Source organism: Centruroides vittatus, unplaced genomic scaffold (genome assembly GCF_030686945.1).
Source record: "Centruroides vittatus isolate TY-2023 unplaced genomic scaffold, ASM3068694v2 contig_1159, whole genome shotgun sequence".
In the NCBI taxonomy this organism is placed as follows: domain Eukaryota; kingdom Metazoa; phylum Arthropoda; class Arachnida; order Scorpiones; family Buthidae; genus Centruroides; species Centruroides vittatus.
The window spans coordinates 1,099,300-1,121,361 of record NW_027120745.1 but is presented as its reverse complement, the minus strand read 5'-3'; the positions used below and the strand labels follow the sequence as shown (position 1 = coordinate 1,121,361).

The following is a 22,062-nucleotide window of genomic DNA, read 5'->3' as shown; positions in this document are numbered from 1 at the left end:
GATACAGATAGCCGTCTACGGCACAAGTGTAAAAAGGCGGGAATCAAGGAAAGGCTTACCTCCGCACTTAGGGCATGGCGGGAAGAAACCGGTTAGATCCGGATGTGGCACGAGCCCCACGAGGTGGCAAAATTTCTGTGCTGCCTCTTCATTGGGGAGGTAACGATGAAAGTTGTAAGACGTTAAATTGTCAAATTTCGTGGCGGGAACCACAACGGGAGACGCTGCAAAATCGCAGGAATAAGACATATCGATATGTTCCTGAGCACTCACAAATACTGCGAGAATACGAAGGTCGGCACGGCTTATATAACCTCGGAAGGTTGTGCCGCGTGTCACGTGACCCGCGGCCGGCACCCCATTGGCCCACAAAGCACGTTTCATCTCTATGGCTGAGGGAAGACCACGTGGTTGGGCTATCATGAGCAGTGCTGTCTTTGGGCTTGCTTGTCTGAAATATTAGTTCCAAAATTTTACAATGAACATTTTGACGATTTCTTAGATTTTAATACAAGATGCTATTTTTATTTATTATTTCTCATTTATATTTATTATTTTATTTATTATTTATTATATATATTAGAAAATAAAAGTAAAAAAATTAAAAAATCGCATCTGGCAGCGAAAGTACATTACATTAGTTAGCGCCATCTGTTATCTAAATGTGGAAACGTTTTCGCGGTCGGCATGAGAAGGTTGTTAACGCGGTAGTTGATGATATCGCTATTTCCAAACATTGCTTCATCCGTATCCGTTCCTCGTTATAATTAAACGTTTAAAATGCAGCGTTTTTACGAATTGAAACAACATTTAGGGTCAAATATCGGTTATACTAGCATGAAAATAGCTATTGGGTGTGGTGCGGTGGTAGCTGTTTCTTTAATCACCACTCAATGTTATATGAAGTGGAAGAAGAAAAGGAAAATAACTAGGATTATAGACACCGTAAGTGATATTTTAAACATCATCGCGCTGTATATAAATACAAATTTCCTGAAGATGCTTAAAACTGCAAATCACCTTCACTCAATAATAATACAATGAAAATTTGGAGGTGTTTGTTTACATCTTTATATACAGTATAAACATTTTCAAATACACACACAATTGTTCTCTGTTAAGACCCCCTACCTGGTTAATTTCATAATATTAAAGTACAACGTTGTTTTTAAAGCTGGAGGTAAATTATAGCAAAAATTTTGAAAAGTTACATACATATATTCATACATTTTATGTAGAGTGCAATAATATGGCATTTGAAGTTAATGAAAAAATTTCATTTTCTTAAGAGATGATCTCGTTTTTTTCTGCTTTCTCTGCCCCCGAGGCACTAAGGTGGCAAACCGATTTCGTTCAAAAAAATATCAAACGGTACGGTCGAATAAGTTTTTGAATTATACCGGTGTATTAGTAATGCTTTGTAGTCTGTGGGTTGTCGTTACTATATAAATCGTAATTACTTGTAATTTTTTTTAATTTAAATTTACTTTATTATCTATTTTAAAATTGCAAATTTTCTGTTTATTCGGAATTTAATTTTTTAATAAAAACTACGATTTCTTTAATACTAAGTTATAAATAATGGGAATATTGCTCGATTTTTTGGATTGTAATTCCGTGATTTGCAAATTATTAATTTTGAAAGTTGTGGAGTTCTTTTAACTGGGCGTCATTCAATTTTCAATCCAGTTTTAGAAAAAATGATGTTTAATTTCACGGTTTTTACAGATAAACCTATCGACGCGTATTTAAACAATTGTGTATAAACGTATTCGTTGTAATTTAAACGTGGGTATTAAACGTACTCGATTTTGCTAAAAATAGTAGTAAAAATGACTGGCACCCAGTTAATGGAAAAGTACCGGAAATTTTTATTATTTGGCTTACTTATTTTTATATGTAAGGAGGAAAAAACTTTTTATAAAAATTATTTTCGACACAATCATTTGGCTCTTCACAAATCATAATGTAACAATGAGAAAAGAGAAAAATAGTCATACAAACAGAAAATTGACAATCATTTATGTAATGAACATGCTATAAAATAACTGTTTTTAGAATATTAGTATAAAGAATGTATTAAAATTTAGAAATGAGTGAATTTTTGTTTTAAATAACATATTAACAAAAACTAATTTTCATCAATTTATTTTGAATCGGAATTAAAATTTCGATTCATTCGCTTCCTTTATAAGTCTAATGCTAAATATAATGATCCTCTATGTAATGAATACAATTGGTTTCGTAGAGTCCCTTGTTAGTTGAAATCTCGTTAACCGAACTGCACGCTAACTGAGAATCTGATCTACGCGAGTTCCAATTATCTCGGGTAATATGGATTGAGGGTTTCTGGGATATGGGACATTTGGTAAATTATTAAATAAACTAACTTTGGATTTGTTAATGTGTATTATGTACTCTATTCTTAGGTTAGACTTACTTATTGAAGATACCAGCTTTTAAATTATAAATTACAATAAAACACTTCTAGTTTTAGTTACAACTGTATTAAAGGAAATGTAAATCTACATTTATAAGTAAAATTTCTCTAATACTTTTTAAAATTTGTATTGTTGTGAGAAGTCGCTAGAACAAATTTTTTCAATAGCTTCTATCGTATATACTCGAGTAAAAGTCGACCCCCATATTTTCGACCAAAAAATCTGGAATTTTTAATAGATTCCGTGTAAAAGTCAACCTTAGTATTTCGTGGACGACGAGTCGACGTTTGCTTTTTCATTGAGAACAAATGTGAAAATTAAATATAAAAATTCACGTAATTCCAGTTTCATATTTTAAAAATAAACCTGTTACAGAAAATGGACTGATTTTTTTTCCTGCAACTTTTACTATCACACCCGAAATACAGAAGTTGATTAGAATTTAAATCTACTTTTAAAGTCATACTTTGAGTCCCTAGGCATGATAATTACTACATTGCTTCTTAGCTGGAAGAATATGCTTGTGTTATTAAAAAACGAAATAGCTGCATCTTGTAAAGAAATCACTTAATTATTTTATTTTCATATGGATAAAAAAATTTAAAAATTTGCTTTTCTATTGAAAATGGGTCCCAACTTATGAACCCAGTTTTCTGTAGGAGTGCTGAATTGGTAATAATATTATAATTCCACGTGTTTTTGTTTTCACTCATTTAGAGATCAGTTGTTCTTCTTCTACTGATATGGTACTTTGGATTCTAGCTTGAATTTCAATCCTTCAAAAGTACTATTCGTGTAATAGTCAACCCCATAAATTTGTCCCTAAAAAATGGTTTAAAAAATTCAACTTTTACATGAGTATATATGATACATACTTTTTCAAGTACCACATGCCTGGCTAAGTTTTATGAAATGAACTGTATTAAACTGTACTGTTTTTTGTCTTTTAGAGTACTCTTCCACAATTCACTTCAGAAAATGTGGAACCTTGATTAGATCAGTCACTGTTGGTTTAATTGAAATGATATATGAAGTTTACAAAACTTGAAAATCATCTCCAAATACAAATTCCTGAATGAAACCTGTTTTATTGGAGAAATTCTGGATTGACATTCCAGAGAATTTTTGAATGAACAGAATCTGTTTCAGGGATAATACACAAATATAAACTGTTTTTAAAAAGATATTTAATGTCCTTATTTGCATTAGAAAATACACTTTAAGGGTAGTTAACAAATTCAAAAAATATTTTACTTTGATAAATTATTATATTTAAGATTCTTTTTGAAGTACATTGATATATATTAAATTATATAATACTGTACAGAATTTATTGATTGCAAAAATGCAAAATTTTAATTATATATAGAGTTTAAAACACTCAAAACAGGAAATGATCTTTTAATCAGATGTTAAATAATATATATTGTTCAAACATGCAGTTAGTTTCCTTTTAAATCTCTCAATGATGATAAATTCAAAAAAGCATAAAAGGCAATTGCTTTTATATGTATTTGAATTTATTGACTTCAGGCTAAAAATAGTTTTAGTTTGGAACCATTAATCATTATTTTTGATATTATTGGAAGAAAAAAATTTCAATGATTTTTTTTTTTTTACCTTTTATTGAACAACAAAAGTCATTCTTCATTCTTCCGAATATACTTAGCTATATTAAAATTAAATATTGATTTTTCTCTATATTAATGAAAATGTGTGGCACTTCAGCATATTCAAAATAATTTTATCTTTATAATTACATTATGATACTTAAATAGAGAAATTCTGAAAAAAATTTATAGAATTTATTGCTTATTTTATATAACAGAATGGATAAATTTATATAATTTCAGTTTATATATAACCTGTATATCTTATAATTAAAAATATAAATAAGAATTTATAATAAATAATGTAAAAAGTTTCTATTTTTAGCATGTTATTTTTTATTATAGCTAAAAGTTAAGAATTTTTTAAAAAATTTACAGTAATAATTTAGCAAAATTGAAATGATATTTTAAGCTATTTGACAGTAATATTTATTATATTAAAGTTATTCTTGTTTTTATTATAATCTTGTTAAGATATAATTTAATCAGGTATGATTTGTTTCTATTAATATTAAAATTGTTTCAAAAATAATGATTGTGGAATATTTTAACAAAATGTGATAAAATTTTATATTTATTTTACATTCGTAATTATATCTAGAAAAAATATTTTAACGAAAATTTTAACAATATATGCATAGCATATGCTTAACTTATATGCCACTAATTATTATTATTTGAAGGAAAGTATGAATTATTTGAACAACACAGATGTTATGCATTTAAAATACATCAAGCTTGTGCCAAAAATATATTTTAAAACAATCTAATAATAGTTTTCTATAACATTTGCAAAAATCTTGCCTTGGCTGCTACTTTTTTTCCTTTCTTCTGTAGTTAAACTTGGTCATTGGCCTAGTCGTGGAGTTGACATAAACAAAAAAAGTTTGTAAATAATAATAAGTGATTTTGTTTATAACTTTTAAAAATAAAGTAATATAATTAAAACAGTTTAATTTATAATTTTAATTTGTTTTTATATTTAAAAAGTTTGAAGAATTCCAAAATGGGAGAGTCCATATAAAAAATCCCGATCGTGTAGAGGATAAAGTGCTTCATTTTATTAAAGGTGGATCTTCCAAGCTTCAGGTAGCGGTTGTGAATTTTAATTTACGTATCATTTCATATAATAAATTAAAGTTTTTTTTTTTCTCCTGCTCTAGTTAATAGCAGATTTTGACAAGTTTCTTCTCCTTCCAGAAGCATATTCAGAATTGATAAATAAAATCAATGGTAATTAAAAATTAATATGTGTATATATTTAATTGATATAAAAAAAAAAAGATTCAGAACTTATTTTTCTTTATAGGTATACGTATTAAGGCTGCTTCCAATGGTTTTTCCGACGATTGTGATGTAAGAAAATTTGCAATGAAATAAATATTTATTTACTGCTTATGGCTTAAAACCAAGCTTAAAAACTGTAAAAACTAAAAATATTTTTGTTTTTTAATAATGTATAAATAACATTACATTTTATGAAGTAATATTTATTGTTGCTGTAATGTAAAATAATGTGAAGTTTTATTAATTATTTTAGTTTCTTTTGCCAGAAGAAAAGTATTTTACTTTCAAGACTGAAATTGAAGAAGAGATGATGAGATATTCTCATTTAAATGGATATAGGTAATTATATACACACAAATTCTTAATATATTTTTAAGAATATCTTTTGTAAATCTTATATCTTGTGTCTGTTAATATAGCTTGTTAATAATACAAATTAAATTGATATAATTGATGTAGCACATGTTATAAGTATCTTATAAATTTACTAGTTAATTTTAAATTTAAATTAATATCAGGACTATAGTTGATTTGAATTTTTCATCAGTTATTTCTGATCTGATATGCATTACTAACTAATATCGCATTGACGCTTGACATCAACTTTGTCAATTAATACACAAATGTATCTTCATCTTTTGATCTTCTCTATTTCCTTAATATTATCAGAAAACTTCATTTAATTTTTATTGCTATAATTCCATTGATGATCATATATTTTTATTTATTGAATAACTAATTCTTGCAATAAGCATAAGTATTAATTTTTGAAAAGATTGAGCTGCTTACTCAATATTTGCATATCTTAAGCAGAAACTATTGCAAATAGTGCTTAATTATTTATATTAATTGATCTCATAAGGAATACAAACAACAAAATTTTATACAGACTATAAATTGTAACTTAAATTTTTTGCAATGTAGTTTTCAATTAGAGTTATTTTAAAATATGTATACTCAATTATGATTTAAACTGTAGTTGCTTAAAAGTTATAATTTATAAAATTCTACTCTGTCCTTGGCACTTTGCCAGGTTATTCTAAATCAGAAGCATTCCCCTCATCAATATTTATAAAAAGTAATGTTGCTGCCAACAATAATTAAAATGTATTTATTTTGAAATAAAGAACTTTTAAGTGAATATTCATATATTCTGTATTATTTTAATAAAAATCAATGGTTTTTTCTGTACACATATTCTTACATATGCGTTAATATTTTTTTAATACATACAGTAAGTCACAAATGTTTACATACATCTTTCAGAAAAGTAAGTTTTAAAAAACTTTTTTTCAAGTTTATAAATAATGTCTGTGTTGCACTAATACATTAAGTACATAAGGATGTATTTTTATGTAGGAAATGAAAAAACAAATTAGATAAGCTATAAGAAATACAGTTCTAATGAAAATACATGTCATAAAAAACTACATACAATGGTTAGAGAATTAGAAATGTTCATGTCTAATGAATTTTGAAATTAAATTAATAATGTGTGGGTCCTTTAAATGCATTAGTGACTGTTTGCAATCTGTTTGACATTCATAAGTCAAGATTTTTTATTGTATCTGGTTTAATTTTGGACTGTTCTTGTAGTAATATCTTTTCAATGATTTTTGATTTGTGATGTAGTGCTTTTGAACTATTCATTTGAGTTTATCCAGATATATTCAATTAGATTTAAATCTGGTGACTGAGCAGCTAACTAGAGCTGTTCTGGTACTTCATGAAGTAGCCACTCCTCAACAATCTTGGCTGTATATTTAGGATCATTATCCTGCTGAAAGATTCATTATTTTCCAGATCTTAAGCTATTGACAAATGTCTGCAAATTAGTCTGAAATATTTTCGGGTATTACAGACAGTCTATTTGCACCTTCAGTAAGTATTGATTTTCTTATTTCAGCTGTTGACATTGATCCCTAAACCATTACATTTCCTTTATTGTGCTTTACTGTGGAAACTAATTTTTTAGATTTGGTGAAATAAAATTGGAAAGTCTTCAGTTTTACTTCACCAAATCTTTTCACTACTGTTAGATCCAAAAATATACTTGATTTCGTCGGCAAACAAAATGATTTTTCAAAAATCTGTCTTTGTTTGATGTATGATTTGGCAAAATCAAGTCTTTTGCTGATTTTTAGTGGAGTTTAAAGGCTTTCTTCAAGGAACTCTATCATTATATCCTGCAGATTGAAGAATTCTTTGTACAGTCTCAGGTTGTACTGTTTTATTGCCCATCATTGCAATATCTCTTGCTAATTTTGAAACAGAATTTTTTGGATTACACAACTTTTCAAGTATCTCAATCACTTAATATTCTAGACAACCACATTAAGCTTTGTTGAACAATTTCTGGTTGTCTGAAAATATTTTACATTGGTTTGGACTGTTGAATGGCATTTTCTAGCAATTTTTGAAATTTCACTGTAAGATTTATTTTCCTTTCATAACTTAATAATCAAATTTCTCATGTTTACAGAAATATCTTTTCATGAAACCATGTTCGCAATTACAAGAAATAGGAAAGTTGATACAATTCTTTAAACAAATACAAAAAATGAAATGAGTCAGAAGTGTTTGACTGAAAATCTTATGCTATATGTGGATTTTTTGACATACATTTTGGAAAAATTTTCATATTCTTGCAAAGTTTCAATTATGTATTTTGTTAAAATATCGCTGTAACATGTAAAATACAATGTTAACAAAGTGTTATCTAAAACTTATATAATTTTTTAAATATTTGCATTTTAAAGAGTATATGTAGACTGACTCTAGTACATACTGTAATGTTTTAAAAATTTCATAGGCTTCTTTGGGTATTTAAAAAAACTTTTAATGAATTAAATAAATGAAGTTTTGATAAAGTTATTTGTTGCATTTAATGTTACATTGTTTGAATTAAAATATAGACATTTTAAGTAATATAAACTGTTATCATTACACAAATAACAGATTTTATATTTCAAAAATAAGTTTATATATTTCTCATATACTGAATAGTTTTATGAAATACGATAATTAGAGAATAAATATTTTTAAATTGTATAAAATATATGTAAAGTACATGTATTAATGACTTTGCTGATAATAAGGCTATTAATTTAATTAATTTCTAAATAAACATAATTATTTGAGATCTTATCATCATCCTTATTGGTGAAATAGTATTACATAATTTTTTCTGATAAAATAATTCTATATATATATATATATATATATGTGTGTGTGTGTGTGTATGTGTAGTAAAACTCTAATTATCCAGATCACCAATTATTTGGGTGTTCAACTTTGTTAAAAATAAATAGGCATGTATGTACAGTAGAGCGTCATTTATCCAAATCAATTGGGGACTGGGGTTGTTCGGATAACTTATTTTTCGGATAACCGATTACGTACAATAAAATATGTTAACCTATCCCATGTTGAAATTTTTCAACGTTGCGTGTCGCTTCGCATTGAATTTTCGTCGATTTTAAGCTTAACGAAAATTTTTATAATAATAATCGTGGCTATTGTACTGTTAAAAATTATTTCTTTATTTTGTACAAACAAAATAAATATATTGAAAAATATAAAAACAAAATAATTATATTAAATAATCAATAAATATCAAGCAATGGGATCGGTTAGTGTATACGTTAAAAACAATAATCTTTAAAAATTGTAAAATTTTTAAAAATAAACGAGTTTCAAAAAATTAACTCTTTTTTATCCGATTTCGAATGAGCTAAGAACTGAGATGGACACTGAAAATTAACAAATATTCCTGGATAATTCAGATAATAACGTATGGATAAAGAACAATAAAGTAAGGAATATTTGTTAATTTTCAGTGTCCATCTCAGTTCTTAGCTCATTCGAAATCGGATAAAAAAGAGTTAATTTTTTGAAACTCGTTTATTTTTAAAAATTTTACAATTTTTAAAGATTATTGTTTTAAAAAAATTATACTTTAGAAGTTAATCTAGTATCAGAAACGTTCGATTCGGCACGACACAGTCCGACCGGAAAGCTTTCGGTTAATCGAAGTTTTGGTTGATTGGCTTTTGGATAAACGACGCTCTACTGTATATGTATTGTATATGCATAAAAAGTAATTTTTTCTAAATGTAGAAAATAAACTATATTTATTTGTAGATACTGTACATTTCCACATTTAATATTTTATTTGAACATAATTATATATATATATATCTACATACATATCAAAGTATTTGGATAGAAAAAAAATGACTATTTTAAGCAAAATTCAATTATCTGGATATTTCACATATCCGGACAACCCAAGATCTCAATTGATTTGGCAATTGGAGTTTTATGATAATCAAATTTCAAGTATGTATTTTTAAAAATTTGTTTAAATACTGTAGTTATTGTAAGATAAATTAATTTAATAAGGAATAATTAAATTCTTTAAAAATTGTATTTCTTAAAAGTAACAAATTGCTTTCTGAATAGGTCTGATGGAAAATTATGTGATGATGGATCACCTAAAACTTTAGACTCTTTGTTCAGGTAGAAATTTTTTAACTGTATAAATTGTTAAATTTTGTGTTTCTAAACTTTGAACTAAAATTATTTCAGAAGAGGTTGTGGTACTTTCTTTGATATTGTTCATAGTCATAAAATTCCTTTAATACTTTTTACTGAACAAGAAGAAGTTGTTAGACAGTTTTTGTCTTGTACATCCATTTATCCAAATGTATATCCAATATCTTCAAAAGATCACAAAGAAAAGGTAAATGACATAGTAAATATAAAATTTTAATGTAATTTTTATATTAAATGTAAGTTACAAAATTGATTTTTATTCTATAATGTATTTACCATATCTTATCTTACAATATATATATATACAAGTAATTCTTCCAATATGTGATTAATTGGTTTCACAAAAGTGATTCTGGTATATCAATATGAACTTCAAGACAATTGTCTGGATTGCCTTTTATATCAATTAATCAATCTGACATTGACATTGTTAATTCATTTCATTGTGGATGGCTTTTACTACAATATCTTTTTTCAATTTTTTTTGTTTCTCTTGACAAGGTTCATATAATCTTAAATAGGTAATAATTTTGTTGTGACATCATCACAATGCTGGGCTGCAATTTTTAATCGTATTTTTAATTTATTTAATATAAAATATATGCTCTCCACCTCAAATTAGTAGTGACTTGACCCTGTACTTAATGCCTTTAACAATAGAGTCATGCCAGTTATTTATCAAATGCCTTTTGGAGAAAAGTTTTGAATTGAAATAACATGACTTCCAGTTTGCATCAGAAGTTCATATATCAGGTCAGTCCATAAGTCCATGTGCATTTTTATGACTTTGAGAAAAATCTTGTTTTGCTGTTAAAAATGTCAGTCTAATGTGATAATTTTTACATTGAAGTGTTAAATTGGATCTCATTCATATAATACTGTTCAGAATTGTGAACATTTCAGTTGTTTATTTTCGTTAAAATGGAAGTAACCGATGAATATAAAAGACATGTTTTATACTTTTTATTTTTAAGTGGTGAGAATGCTACAAATGCAGCCAAAAAAATAAATACTGTACATAATCAAATTGTAATTAGTGCAAGGACTGTGCAGAAGTGGTTTGAAAGATTTAGAAACAACGATTTTAGTGTGGAGGATAAGGCTCGTACTGGAAGATCCGTCGACTTTGATGACGGTGCTCTCTCTGCATTAGTTGAAGCAGAACCATCTTTAACAGTTGATGAAATTGTGGAACGTTTAAATTCATCCCACAGAACTGTTCATAGACACCTACAACAAATTGAAAAAGTTTCAAAGCTAGGAAAATGGATACCACACGAACTGTCAATAGCTAATCGACAACAACATGTAAACATTTGCACATCTCTTTTATCCCGTATTGCTTTCCTTTTATCCTGTATCTCCTTTTCTTGGTAGGCTGGTTACTGGAGATGAAAAATGGATCCTCTATAATAATGTGACGAGAAAAAGACAATGGATGGATCGTGACAAGCAGCCAAAACCGACTGCAAAAGGTGGGTTGCATCCAAAAAAAATTATTTTGTCTGTTTGGTGGGATATGTCAGGTGTAATTCACTTTGAGCTGTTAGAACCTAATCAAACAATTAGAGCTCAAATGCATTGTGAGCAATTAGAGCGTTTAAATGAAAAATTGAAAAAAATCGATCGTTATTAGTGAACAGAAAGCAGGTTCTCTTGCAGCATAACAACGCCAGATCACACGCTGCAAAAATAACTGTACAGAAACTTGATAGCTACAACTGGGAAATTTTACCTCATCCACCATATTCGCCAGATATTGCTCCCAGTGATTATTATCTTTTTCTCAGTTTGCAGAATTTTTTAAAAGGGAAAACTTTTGAGGATGAGAACAATGTAAAAAAGGCTATTTCTGAATATTTTGATTCAAAACTGAAATCATTTTACGAAGATGGGATTAAAAAGCTACCATCAAGATGGCAAGAAATTGTACAAAATAATAGTTAATACATTATAGATTGAAATAAAATTTAATTAAAATTTTTTGCTGCTTTTTTTGTAGATAAAAATATGCATGAACTTATGGACTGACCTGATATAATTAATAGGGGTTGCCCCCTAAGGTTTGGGTTGCTCTTGCCCCTAAGGTTTTCATATCTAGTCTCATCTTTCATCTATCTAACTCCATTCTCAAGATTAAGAAAAGACAGGCAGGCGACAGTCAGTCGGAATATATAGGTCTACAGTTTTTTCAAATTGCAGCCCAACAATAGATTCAATAGTCACATTCTTATATTTGTGATTCAGTTCCATAGCCAACCAAGTTCTTCCATCCTGACCAATAGCAATGTGTGCTTCATGTATGATGTTAAACAATTCATCAAAAGAAACAGTAAAAAAATTTTCTTTTCCAGCAGACACTGATGCTATAGTTTCTCTTCACTGCCAATGCTGAGAATATTATATTTCTTCAAATGTCTACAGTAAATAAATTTTTTTACTGGTTGCATTTATTTTGCATCTTTCACTTCACTTAACAGAGTGATATATTTTTCATTTAGTAAGAATTATTATCTTTCTTTTTATTCATTCATTCGGTTTAATGTTCATAAAATGTGCTACGTATTATGTCACTCATTTTGCTGCATTAAAAGTAAGGCTTATGTAAACATAAAAAGAATTGTATAATAGACATCACTATTTATTTTTCACTAAATTTTATGTTAAATTTATTTAAGAAATCAAATAAAAATCATTACAATAATACTTTCATTTTTTTAGTTTATATTTTTAAGTAGATTACAAAACAACAGATACATATGAATAGTTTTTTTACCCGAATCAATTGATAAATTCAGACCTTTACCAGTATCTCTTGGTGAAAGCACAAGAATGTGGGCATTTTTCAAGGATTTTAGGACTTTTACCAGTCAACACCAGTAAATATGCAGATTTACCAGTAATTTCTAACAGTTACTAGGTTTTTGACTTTTACAGTAACATGTGTATACAGGATTTTTCATAAGTCATAGGAGATTGTGCAGAGAAGCAACTGGTGATTGTAGGTAAAGTGTCTGGGGAAAATGTCTTATAGTACTGGTGTTATATGCTGCATCATTCAGGTTTGCAATATTGTCAAACAGAAACTAAACACACAAAATTCATAGGCATGGTTGAATTGCTTTCAACTAATGTAGATCCAGTTGCATAGTATAAAACTATGCAGCTGGACCTACATTACTTAATTGTGAGTCATCATACTTAGTTGTGTGTTACAAAAATTCATAACTAAGTATATTGTGAGATTTGAACTTATTCTATTTAACATGTGAAACATTATTGATTTTTTATTGTTGCTCTGTTTAATTTTATTGAAATAAATATTTTGGTTTATAAAAAGATATTTAATAATATCTTTTCATATTTTTTATTCATGAACATTTTATATGTTTCCTTTTTCTTTTTTTAATGTGGAGAGGAGCAAATCTCCAAAATATTGTCTTTATTTGGTTTAATTGCAATGTTTTTAGTTTGAACTTTCAAATAAAATTTTGTTTTGTATTTATTTTTTTATTTTGAATTGTATTTCCTACTGATGGTTACAGAACACAAACAATTTTTAATGTTAGACATAATGTAGTTTTTGAGAAATTTTTAAGAATTATTTTATATATATTAATATATATATAATTTAATATATAACAAATTATATAGCATCAGTCATAAAATATTTGTAGTTAAATGTTAATACAAGGTGTGTTTTTAAAGTAAGTACCGTTTTAATATAACGCCGCTTGAGCGCTGCAGTTGGCACTTAGTGCATGCGCGCTGTGTACCTACATCTGTTGGGAAGCCACAAACGCCATTAAGGAGCCAGTCGACTGTGTTTACTGTTGTTTGTGTGTTATTGAAATGCCGCCGCTCATTGAGAATCCCGCCGACTGCGAAGTGCTTGTCGTTATTCGTTTTCTCGGTGCTAAAGGCTCGAAAGTGGCTGAAATTCATCGCTAAATCAGTGAAGTTTATGGTGAAAGCATTATGAGTGATGGAATGGTACGAAAATGGGTTAGGGCCTTTAGTAATGGCTGCACAAACATTCACGATGAGGAACGAAGTGGGTGACCTTCAGTCATTATCGACGATTTGATTGAAAAAGTGGACTGTAGAGTGAAAGAGAACAGACGATTCACGATTTCATCTTTATCTAAAGAGTTTCCTGCAGTTTCAAGAAGTGTTCTCTATGAAATTGTGACTGGACGATTAAATTATCGGAAGTTGTGTTCCCATTGGGTGCCGAAATTGTTGACAGAGAAGCACAAAACCAAACATTTGGCCAGTGCATTGACTTTTCTTGAGTGCTACAGTGACGAGGGAGATGATTTTTTAAGCCGTATTGTTACGGGCAATGAAACGTGGGTAGCCTACGTTATACCGGAATCGAAGCAACAATCCATGGAATGGCGAAATTCATCATCTCAAAGGAAAGTCAAGTTCAAGCAAACAATTTCTGCTCAGAAAATCATGTGCATGGTGTTTTGGAACAGATACAGAGTGTTGCTTGTTGATTTTTTGCTCATGGTGAAACGATCAATTCAGCTGCATTCTGTGAGACTTTAAAAAAACTGCGTCGTGCAGTACAAAACAAAAGGCGGGGCTTACTGAGCAAGGGTGTCGTTTTGCTCCACGATAATGCTCATCCACATACAGCAAATCAAACTCAAGACCTAATCACGTCATTTGGCTGGGAACAATTAGACCACCCTCCATACAGTCCCAACCTAGCACCGAGTGACTATCATTTGTTTCTGCATTTGAAGAAGCATCTGGCAGGGCAGCGCCATAACAATCACGACGAAGTCAAAACGACCGTTCTGCAGTGGTTGTCTCATCAGGCGGCAACATTCTTTGAGGATGGAATACAAAAGCTGGTCCCACGATACGATAAGTGTCAATATTAAATTAATGGGAATTATGTAGAAAAGTAGTGTAAAATATGGGCTTTCACATAAATAAAAATTTTGTTAAAAATGTTTGCTTGTTTTTTTTATAAAGAGAAAACAACACCTTTCTTAAATTCCAGCAAAAGTTTAACTATATAAAAACGTTTTCAACTGATTTCATCAGTCTTCTTCAGTTGCTCGAACAAAAAAACAAAAAGAACGAACCAAATTCAAATTTACAAAATCACGAGAATGGAAAGAATTCTCGTGATTGCGCAGACTATTCAAAAACGATGTACTGCATTTTTTTTGTCAAGAATTTGCATTTTTTACCGTTTATCGGTACATTGTTTTTGCATAGTCTGCGCAATCACGAGAATTCTTTCCATTCTCGTGATTTTGTAAATTTGAATTTGGTTCGTTCTTTTTGTTTTTTTGTTCGAGTAACTGAAGAAGACTGATGAAATCAGTTGAAAACGTTTTTATATAGTTAAACTTTTGCTAGAATTTAAGAAAGGTGTTGTTTTCTCTTTATTGTACCAGTTCCAGTAGGTTCGTTATTCATTTTTATTTTTTTGTTTTTTTTATATTTCAAAATGGTACTTACTTTAAAAACACGCTTCGTATTAATGATTTTATTTTGATAGAATATTTGACTTCTTTATTCCTAAATCAAAACAAAATTTGTATGTTTTTATTAATCAGAAGAACAGTTTTTAAAATTTGTGAATTTCTAATGAGTTTCTTCTTTCTTTATCTTTGGATGACAATTATTATTAAAAGTTTTTTCATTGTAACATCTGTATATTGTCTTTTCAATTAACATATTAATTTTAGTGTATATTATTAAATTAATCTTGATATAAACAATAATCAGACATTATTTATTAATAGCTAAATATCAATTGCCAGATATTCAGACTTACAATTAAGCAAATAACAATTGAAAATCTGGAAATTGCTATTTGACAATTAATTATGACTTTTGACAATATATATATTTTTTCTATAATTATAAATATATTTAATGTATTAAAATGAGTCTTTTTTTGTAATTTGTGTTTATAATTTTTTTTTTATGAAATATGTTCTTTTTAATTCAGACTTATGAATCTATTGTAGTGATGACTACTCTTGCTTGATGTTGACTATTGTTGCTTGATGTTGAAGTGTTATCTGTACAATTGACAAGAATAACTGATTATTTCTAGAACAAAACCAATGGAGGTTTTGTTCTAGAAATAATCAGTTATTCTTGTCAATTGTATAGATAACACTTTTGAAGAAAACCGTATATTGGGCTTTGATATCCTTAAGGCTTTTTCTGTTAAGAATTTGTCGTCTCTGGCTTATTGCATTTTATTTGTGTTCGAATAGACTTTCTTGTAGTGTTCTTGTATCTTTCTTTCGTAAAAACAACACCCCAATAATGATTAATATTCTGAGATTCACAATTTCACAAAACCAATGAGCCAGCAATAAAAAAGAACAACTCATTTTGAGAAGTGATGAAAACATTTGCTTCTCAAAATGAGTAGTTCTTTTTTATTGCTGGTTCATTGGTTTTGTGAAGTAGTGAATCCTTTCTTTCAGGGGAGGAAAACAGTTAATATATTTTAGAAGGCAGATTGGAAATATTTTTATACAGGATAAACATTTTCAGAATTTACATTCCAGCAGTGTATCTACATAGCATTGAGTGTCTACTGGTGAGGTCAAACAAGTCATTTACTCCCACTGAATTTTTTTGAGGAGTTAGGTATACTGATAACATATAAATTTTAAGAAATGAAATAATATATGTTTATTTTATTTTTATGTTTTATGTTTATTTTAATTTATTTATGATTCATTTTTTTTAATTAAAATAATATATAACAAACTATAATTTAAAGCAGGCTTGGCCAACCTGCAGGCCGCATGTGGCCCGTCACGTTAAATTGCGTGGCCCGCTAAGCGATATTATATATCTATTAAAACTTTTGTTTCCCGTTATGTGTATACCAAAACAATTAAATAAATGAAAATTAGCATGTGTCATTGTTATAATGTGCAAGTGCGAGTATGAACTCTTGGTATAACAATAAAATCTTATTAATTTTTTATTTGTTTTACTTTTTTAAAAGCATGTTTGCTTAAATTGTGGCCCACCGTAATGTTACACGTGACCAAAGTGGCCCGCGAAACAATTTGGGTTGGCCATGCCCAATTTAAAGCAATAATTACGATAGTGGGAGTATCTCTCTTTGTCCTCTCGGAAAAGTTGCCGCAGATGCCCTTGTCCCAAAGTTATAATATTGATAATAATTTACTTACAAGGATATACAAATAGGTATATTGATAATATGTCTTTTTGCATAGCAACTATTTGAAATTTGATTTCCTGTTTTCGTTTTAGAATATCAAATCTGACATAGTTGATAGTTGAACCTTCACAGATGGTAGGAAAAAACATAGCTGCTATTGTAAAAAGATAAAAATCTGCACAAAGATTTTATTAACATATAATTAAAAAACTTTATAATTATTTATGAATTATTAGCATTTCCCTCTATTGTTGATTTAGTTAAAGATTCGAAATCATTTTATTGACAGATTTGTTGATTAAGCAACTTAAATAATGAATTGAAAAACAAGTTTTTCAATTCATTATTTAAGTGTTACAGAATCAAAAGTTATTTATAACTATTCAATAATGAAATAATTTGCAAAAGCCATTAAGGAAAAACAAAATTTTGAGTTTGTTTAGACTATTTATATCAATTATTTTAAATATTTGCTAATGCCATATTGATTAATATGGTTACACTTTTTGTAATCTGAAATGATTAAAGTACAGGATCGTTTAGATTAGTGAAAAGTTTGGATTAGCAGTTTTATATATACATATACAATATTTTAAAAAAATTATGCTTTATGTGTTGTTATATTTTTATTGAAATGTGTCGTACGTATTAATTTTATTTGTGCATGATGTTTTTAAAAAACAACTATGATTAGTTTTTGCTTTTTACTGTAACATTTAATCAAAACACAAACAAAATTGGATTAGATTAGTAAGAATGCACTGAGTAAGATTAGTTACAATGAATTTAATCATTATAATTCGTTATATCAATGTGCTCCTAAGTATGTTGTACTACTGAGAGATCTCAAATTTGAATCTTATCTGGCTTTTTGGGGGTTTTTTTTAATCCCATCACTCATACTGAACAGTTTAATTTTAAGAGAGATTTATTCATGTAGGGTGAAATTATGCTAAACCTTACAAGTGGCAATGTGTTGTTGTCTCACATTGTTAATGTGAGACAACAACACATAGCCACTTGCCTAATTAATCAGTCTTTGTTAGCATTATAATAAAATAATAATAATACTTTATTTTTACTTTTAGATGAAAAATAAAGCTTTTTTCACATCAGTTTTTATTTATATATTTTCTATTATATTATTATAACTAAAGAGTTACAATATTAATTAAATTATAATAATAATAAAGATATAATCATAATATGCCTCATACATTATTGTTTTATGTATAAGCTTTGATTATTATAAATTTTTTTTCTGTTTTTAATTCTTTACTGCTACAACATCTGTTTTCTATGATTAATTAATAAATATTTATAAAGCAGTTGTATATAAATTTGAAAATAATTAATTATCATTTGATGCTAGGATAATGTCAAATGTAATTGATGAATGATAGCAAAATTACTACTTACATTATATTTATATAATTATTTGATGATTACATCTTAAATAGCTTTATTAATATTTTTTTCCTGCCGATTTGGAACTTAAATGGATTCCAGTTTTCTGTCTAATAGTTCAGTTATAACAATTGTACCAATTGTTCCTATAAAGTATAATATTTACATGTAAATAGTAGTTTCCTGTCATATGCTGATGTAATTCATAACATTTTTCTCTAATTTCTAGTGATATAGAATTTATTAGATATCTACTATTATTTGCATTTTCTACTGGCTGAAAATCTTGCTGTAGTTATCTGAAAAAATGTATTATTTCATTAATATATTCTGTTATAGAAACCTCATTTTCTGTATATTGATATAAATTTAAAACGTTTTATTTTATTCATTAATACTTTTATTTATTCTGTAAGAATATCTTTCAACCTATAATATTACACAATATAATTTTGCAGTTATATATTTGAATAAATTTAGATTATTAATTTATATAAATCGGTGTTAGACAATCTGTATGACTTTTTTCATGTCTATCACATTATTAAAACTTGAACACTGAAAATAGAATATAAAATCTTACTGTGGAATGAGTAAATAAAGGATTAATAACTTTAATGATTTAAAGAAATTATAATCATTAGAAATATAAATAATATATTACATTTTCTACTATTTTATATATTTTTTTATATTTGTTTTTCTATTTTGGATCTAAATTATTGATGATAATAATAATAATTTAATTTATTTTATAAATTATTTTCAGAAAGACAATACATTAAGAGAAAATTTACAGAAGAAACCAAATACTATTGTTTTAGGAAATGATTGCAAATTTGACTTCCTAGCCAATGATACAAATAGCGTTTTACATATTGGTTTTTTAGAGAATGAGGTAAAAATTTATTTGCTAATATCAAAGTATTTATGACTATCAAAGTAATATAAATAACCGATCGTTTATCTTTAGGTCGACGTTCGACTGTCAGAATATTTGGCTAAATACGACATCGTCGTGACGTCGGAGTCGTGTTTAGAAGTGATCAACGTGTTCCTTCAGCGTATCATGTAAAATGAAGCATTTCATTTATAGACAATGCTTTTGATAGCCATTTCAAACGATAGTTCTTTAATATTTAGATATGTAAATAGATATACCTTCACTAGGTGAAAGATTTTTTATTTTCCTTACAAATATCAACAATGATACGAAAAAAAGAATTTATAAAGATTTCTTTAGAAGCAATTTATGTTTTATAAAATTGTTGGATGATTGTTATTAACTATTATTTATATTTTGACTACTTACACAGTGCTACCTAAGACTTCATTGATATAACGAGATTTATTTATTTTAAATTCAGATACTGAAAAGACTTAAATGTAACAAATTGGTTTTGGCAATAATCTAAAATTAAAATCTTGCAATGTTTTGTATAAAGAATGAATAGAAAAAAAACAATCCGACGTAGAAAAAGATGCCAAATTTTTTATTCAAATTTCTAATCACATTGTTACAATACTATCTAAAAGAGTTTCATTTTGTTTTATACACAATTACTGATGGATATTTCAAATTCAGACAATACTTTTACACATTTTTCAAATGATCGTAAATATAAGCATGAGTTATAACCTTCCGAAATTATAACCGATAATAATATTAACTCACGCTTATTGCAATACAAAATGCAAAATTGCACATTATTTGTGCATTATTAACTGCCACTGTTATATAAGATCAAGACAATTTTAATATAGTTAATTAATTTGCAAATTTTAAAATATAAAGGTGCAAAAGTGACAAAATTTGCTTCCATTGCATTAATGTTGTGTTGTTTTTAATATTGTAAATAGTATGAAATTTTGAATGTAAGCTTTCTAATGTTTTTTCTCAATGTCATGTTTTGTTATTTTGAATTTGTGGTGATTCTGAATTTATAGTATTAATAGAAATTGTCCAAGAGGAATAAAGTCATAAGGTACGGGGGAACTATGTAGAAAGTTTATTGTAATTCCCGAGATCCTTGGGAATCGTCTCGCTCTATTAAAAAATTTTAAAGCCATCTATAATATATTAGTCGACATAATTCGGATTTCGTTAACATTTGAGTTATAGATTACGATTACGTACAATGGGAAAATTTTCTACATATCTAGACATTGTAAATATTCGGTATATTTGTACAAATATAAATATTGGGACCAACTGGCTTTTATTCTTGGACAATTTTTATAGTTTAATTCCATTTTACTTCGTTAAAGAAGAGCAAATAATTCATATTTTGGAAGTGTCGAACGGTGCTTTAACAATCGAGACGTTTGCTCGGTAGCATATTGTGTCCAGCAATATTAGTCAGCTACTCGAATTATTTATTTTTTGCTCATAATTTCTCACTTTAAGATATTAATATATAATTAATTATATTAATAGTTATCATTGATTTATAATTTTGTTAAAACATGCTGCTTAATTTAAATACCTATTTAAAAATGTAAGATATATTTTTTTTTTTGGCTTAAAAAAATATTTTAATGTAAATTCTAATGGTTCATGTAAAAAGTACTGTTAGTATAACAACTGATATATTTTATAGAAAATATATTGATGAATATATAAATATAATATGAATTATTAAATATTTTGATAATTCATCAGCCATTAAGTATCCGTGAATATACCAGAGTCGAATATTTTTGCATCATGATGTTCTATAAAAATAGAAAAATATCTAATGTAGAGAAATTGTGCATTTTAGTGTAAATGTTTAAAATAGTCAAGCTAAATATATAATTATTTAAAATAGGTTTTATAATAGTATTTTTCAGCTAGTCTTGGAAAACAACAGTATTTTTGTTTATCTTTCAAGATAGAGTTTGAGGATGTTCCTGTATAAAAAAACTTTTAAGTGTTTTTTTTATAATGTGTAGTATAAAAAGAGTTAAATGCTTATATTCTTGAAAGATTTTCTTGTCATTAAATAAATAAATTGAAATTGTTTTGCCGTTGATGTTGTTGTAAATAAATTAAAACGCTTCACATTTCTCTTACATTTAATTTGAAATTTTAATTTTACGTTCAGATAATTTTTTAAAATCTCTAATTTCTAAAATTTTCCTGTATAAAATATAAAAAGTCTTAAAGCTGATAAGGGTTGTTGCTCGACTTTCCCCGGTACTCAAACAGGAGATTAGCAAGTCCTATACTTTCCAATTACAGTAGATTACCAGGCACCATCTGTTACCAGATGATGATAAGTAATTTTTAAATTATCATTATAAAAAGGCAAAAGGTTGAACAAAATAGACTCCAACACAGGGAATTCCCCCTTTTTTTCTTTAAATTTTCTTCAACTCAATTCAAAGGCATTTTTTTGTTGTAAGCAGTTTCCAACAAACTTTAATATTTGTAAACGTTTCTACGTTTGCTTGGTCTTTCTAATTACATTATTACTGGTCAGTGAGTTGTTAATAAGCCATTGACTGTGCCCTAAGAAACCAAACGGAAATGACCTCAATTGACTTAAGTGTACATTTTAGACAAAAAGAATAAACACGTTTTCTGATCATT

General features: G+C 27.6%; 1 protein-coding gene across 1 annotated transcript; it reads left to right on the top strand.

Annotated features, from left to right (window-relative positions):
- The first annotated feature begins 669 nt into the window (after nt 1-669).
- LOC136980395 (cytosolic 5'-nucleotidase 3A-like) lies at nt 670-21,542 on the top strand. Its single transcript, XM_067276504.1, has 9 exons — nt 670-945; nt 5,042-5,140; nt 5,215-5,284; nt 5,361-5,407; nt 5,592-5,677; nt 9,803-9,859; nt 9,929-10,082; nt 19,258-19,386; nt 19,462-21,542. The coding sequence occupies exons 1-9, from the start codon at nt 781-783 to the stop codon at nt 19,561-19,563; spliced, it is 909 nt and encodes a 302-aa protein (XP_067132605.1). The 5' UTR covers nt 670-780; the 3' UTR covers nt 19,564-21,542.
- Nucleotides 21,543-22,062: the final 520 nt, after the last annotated feature.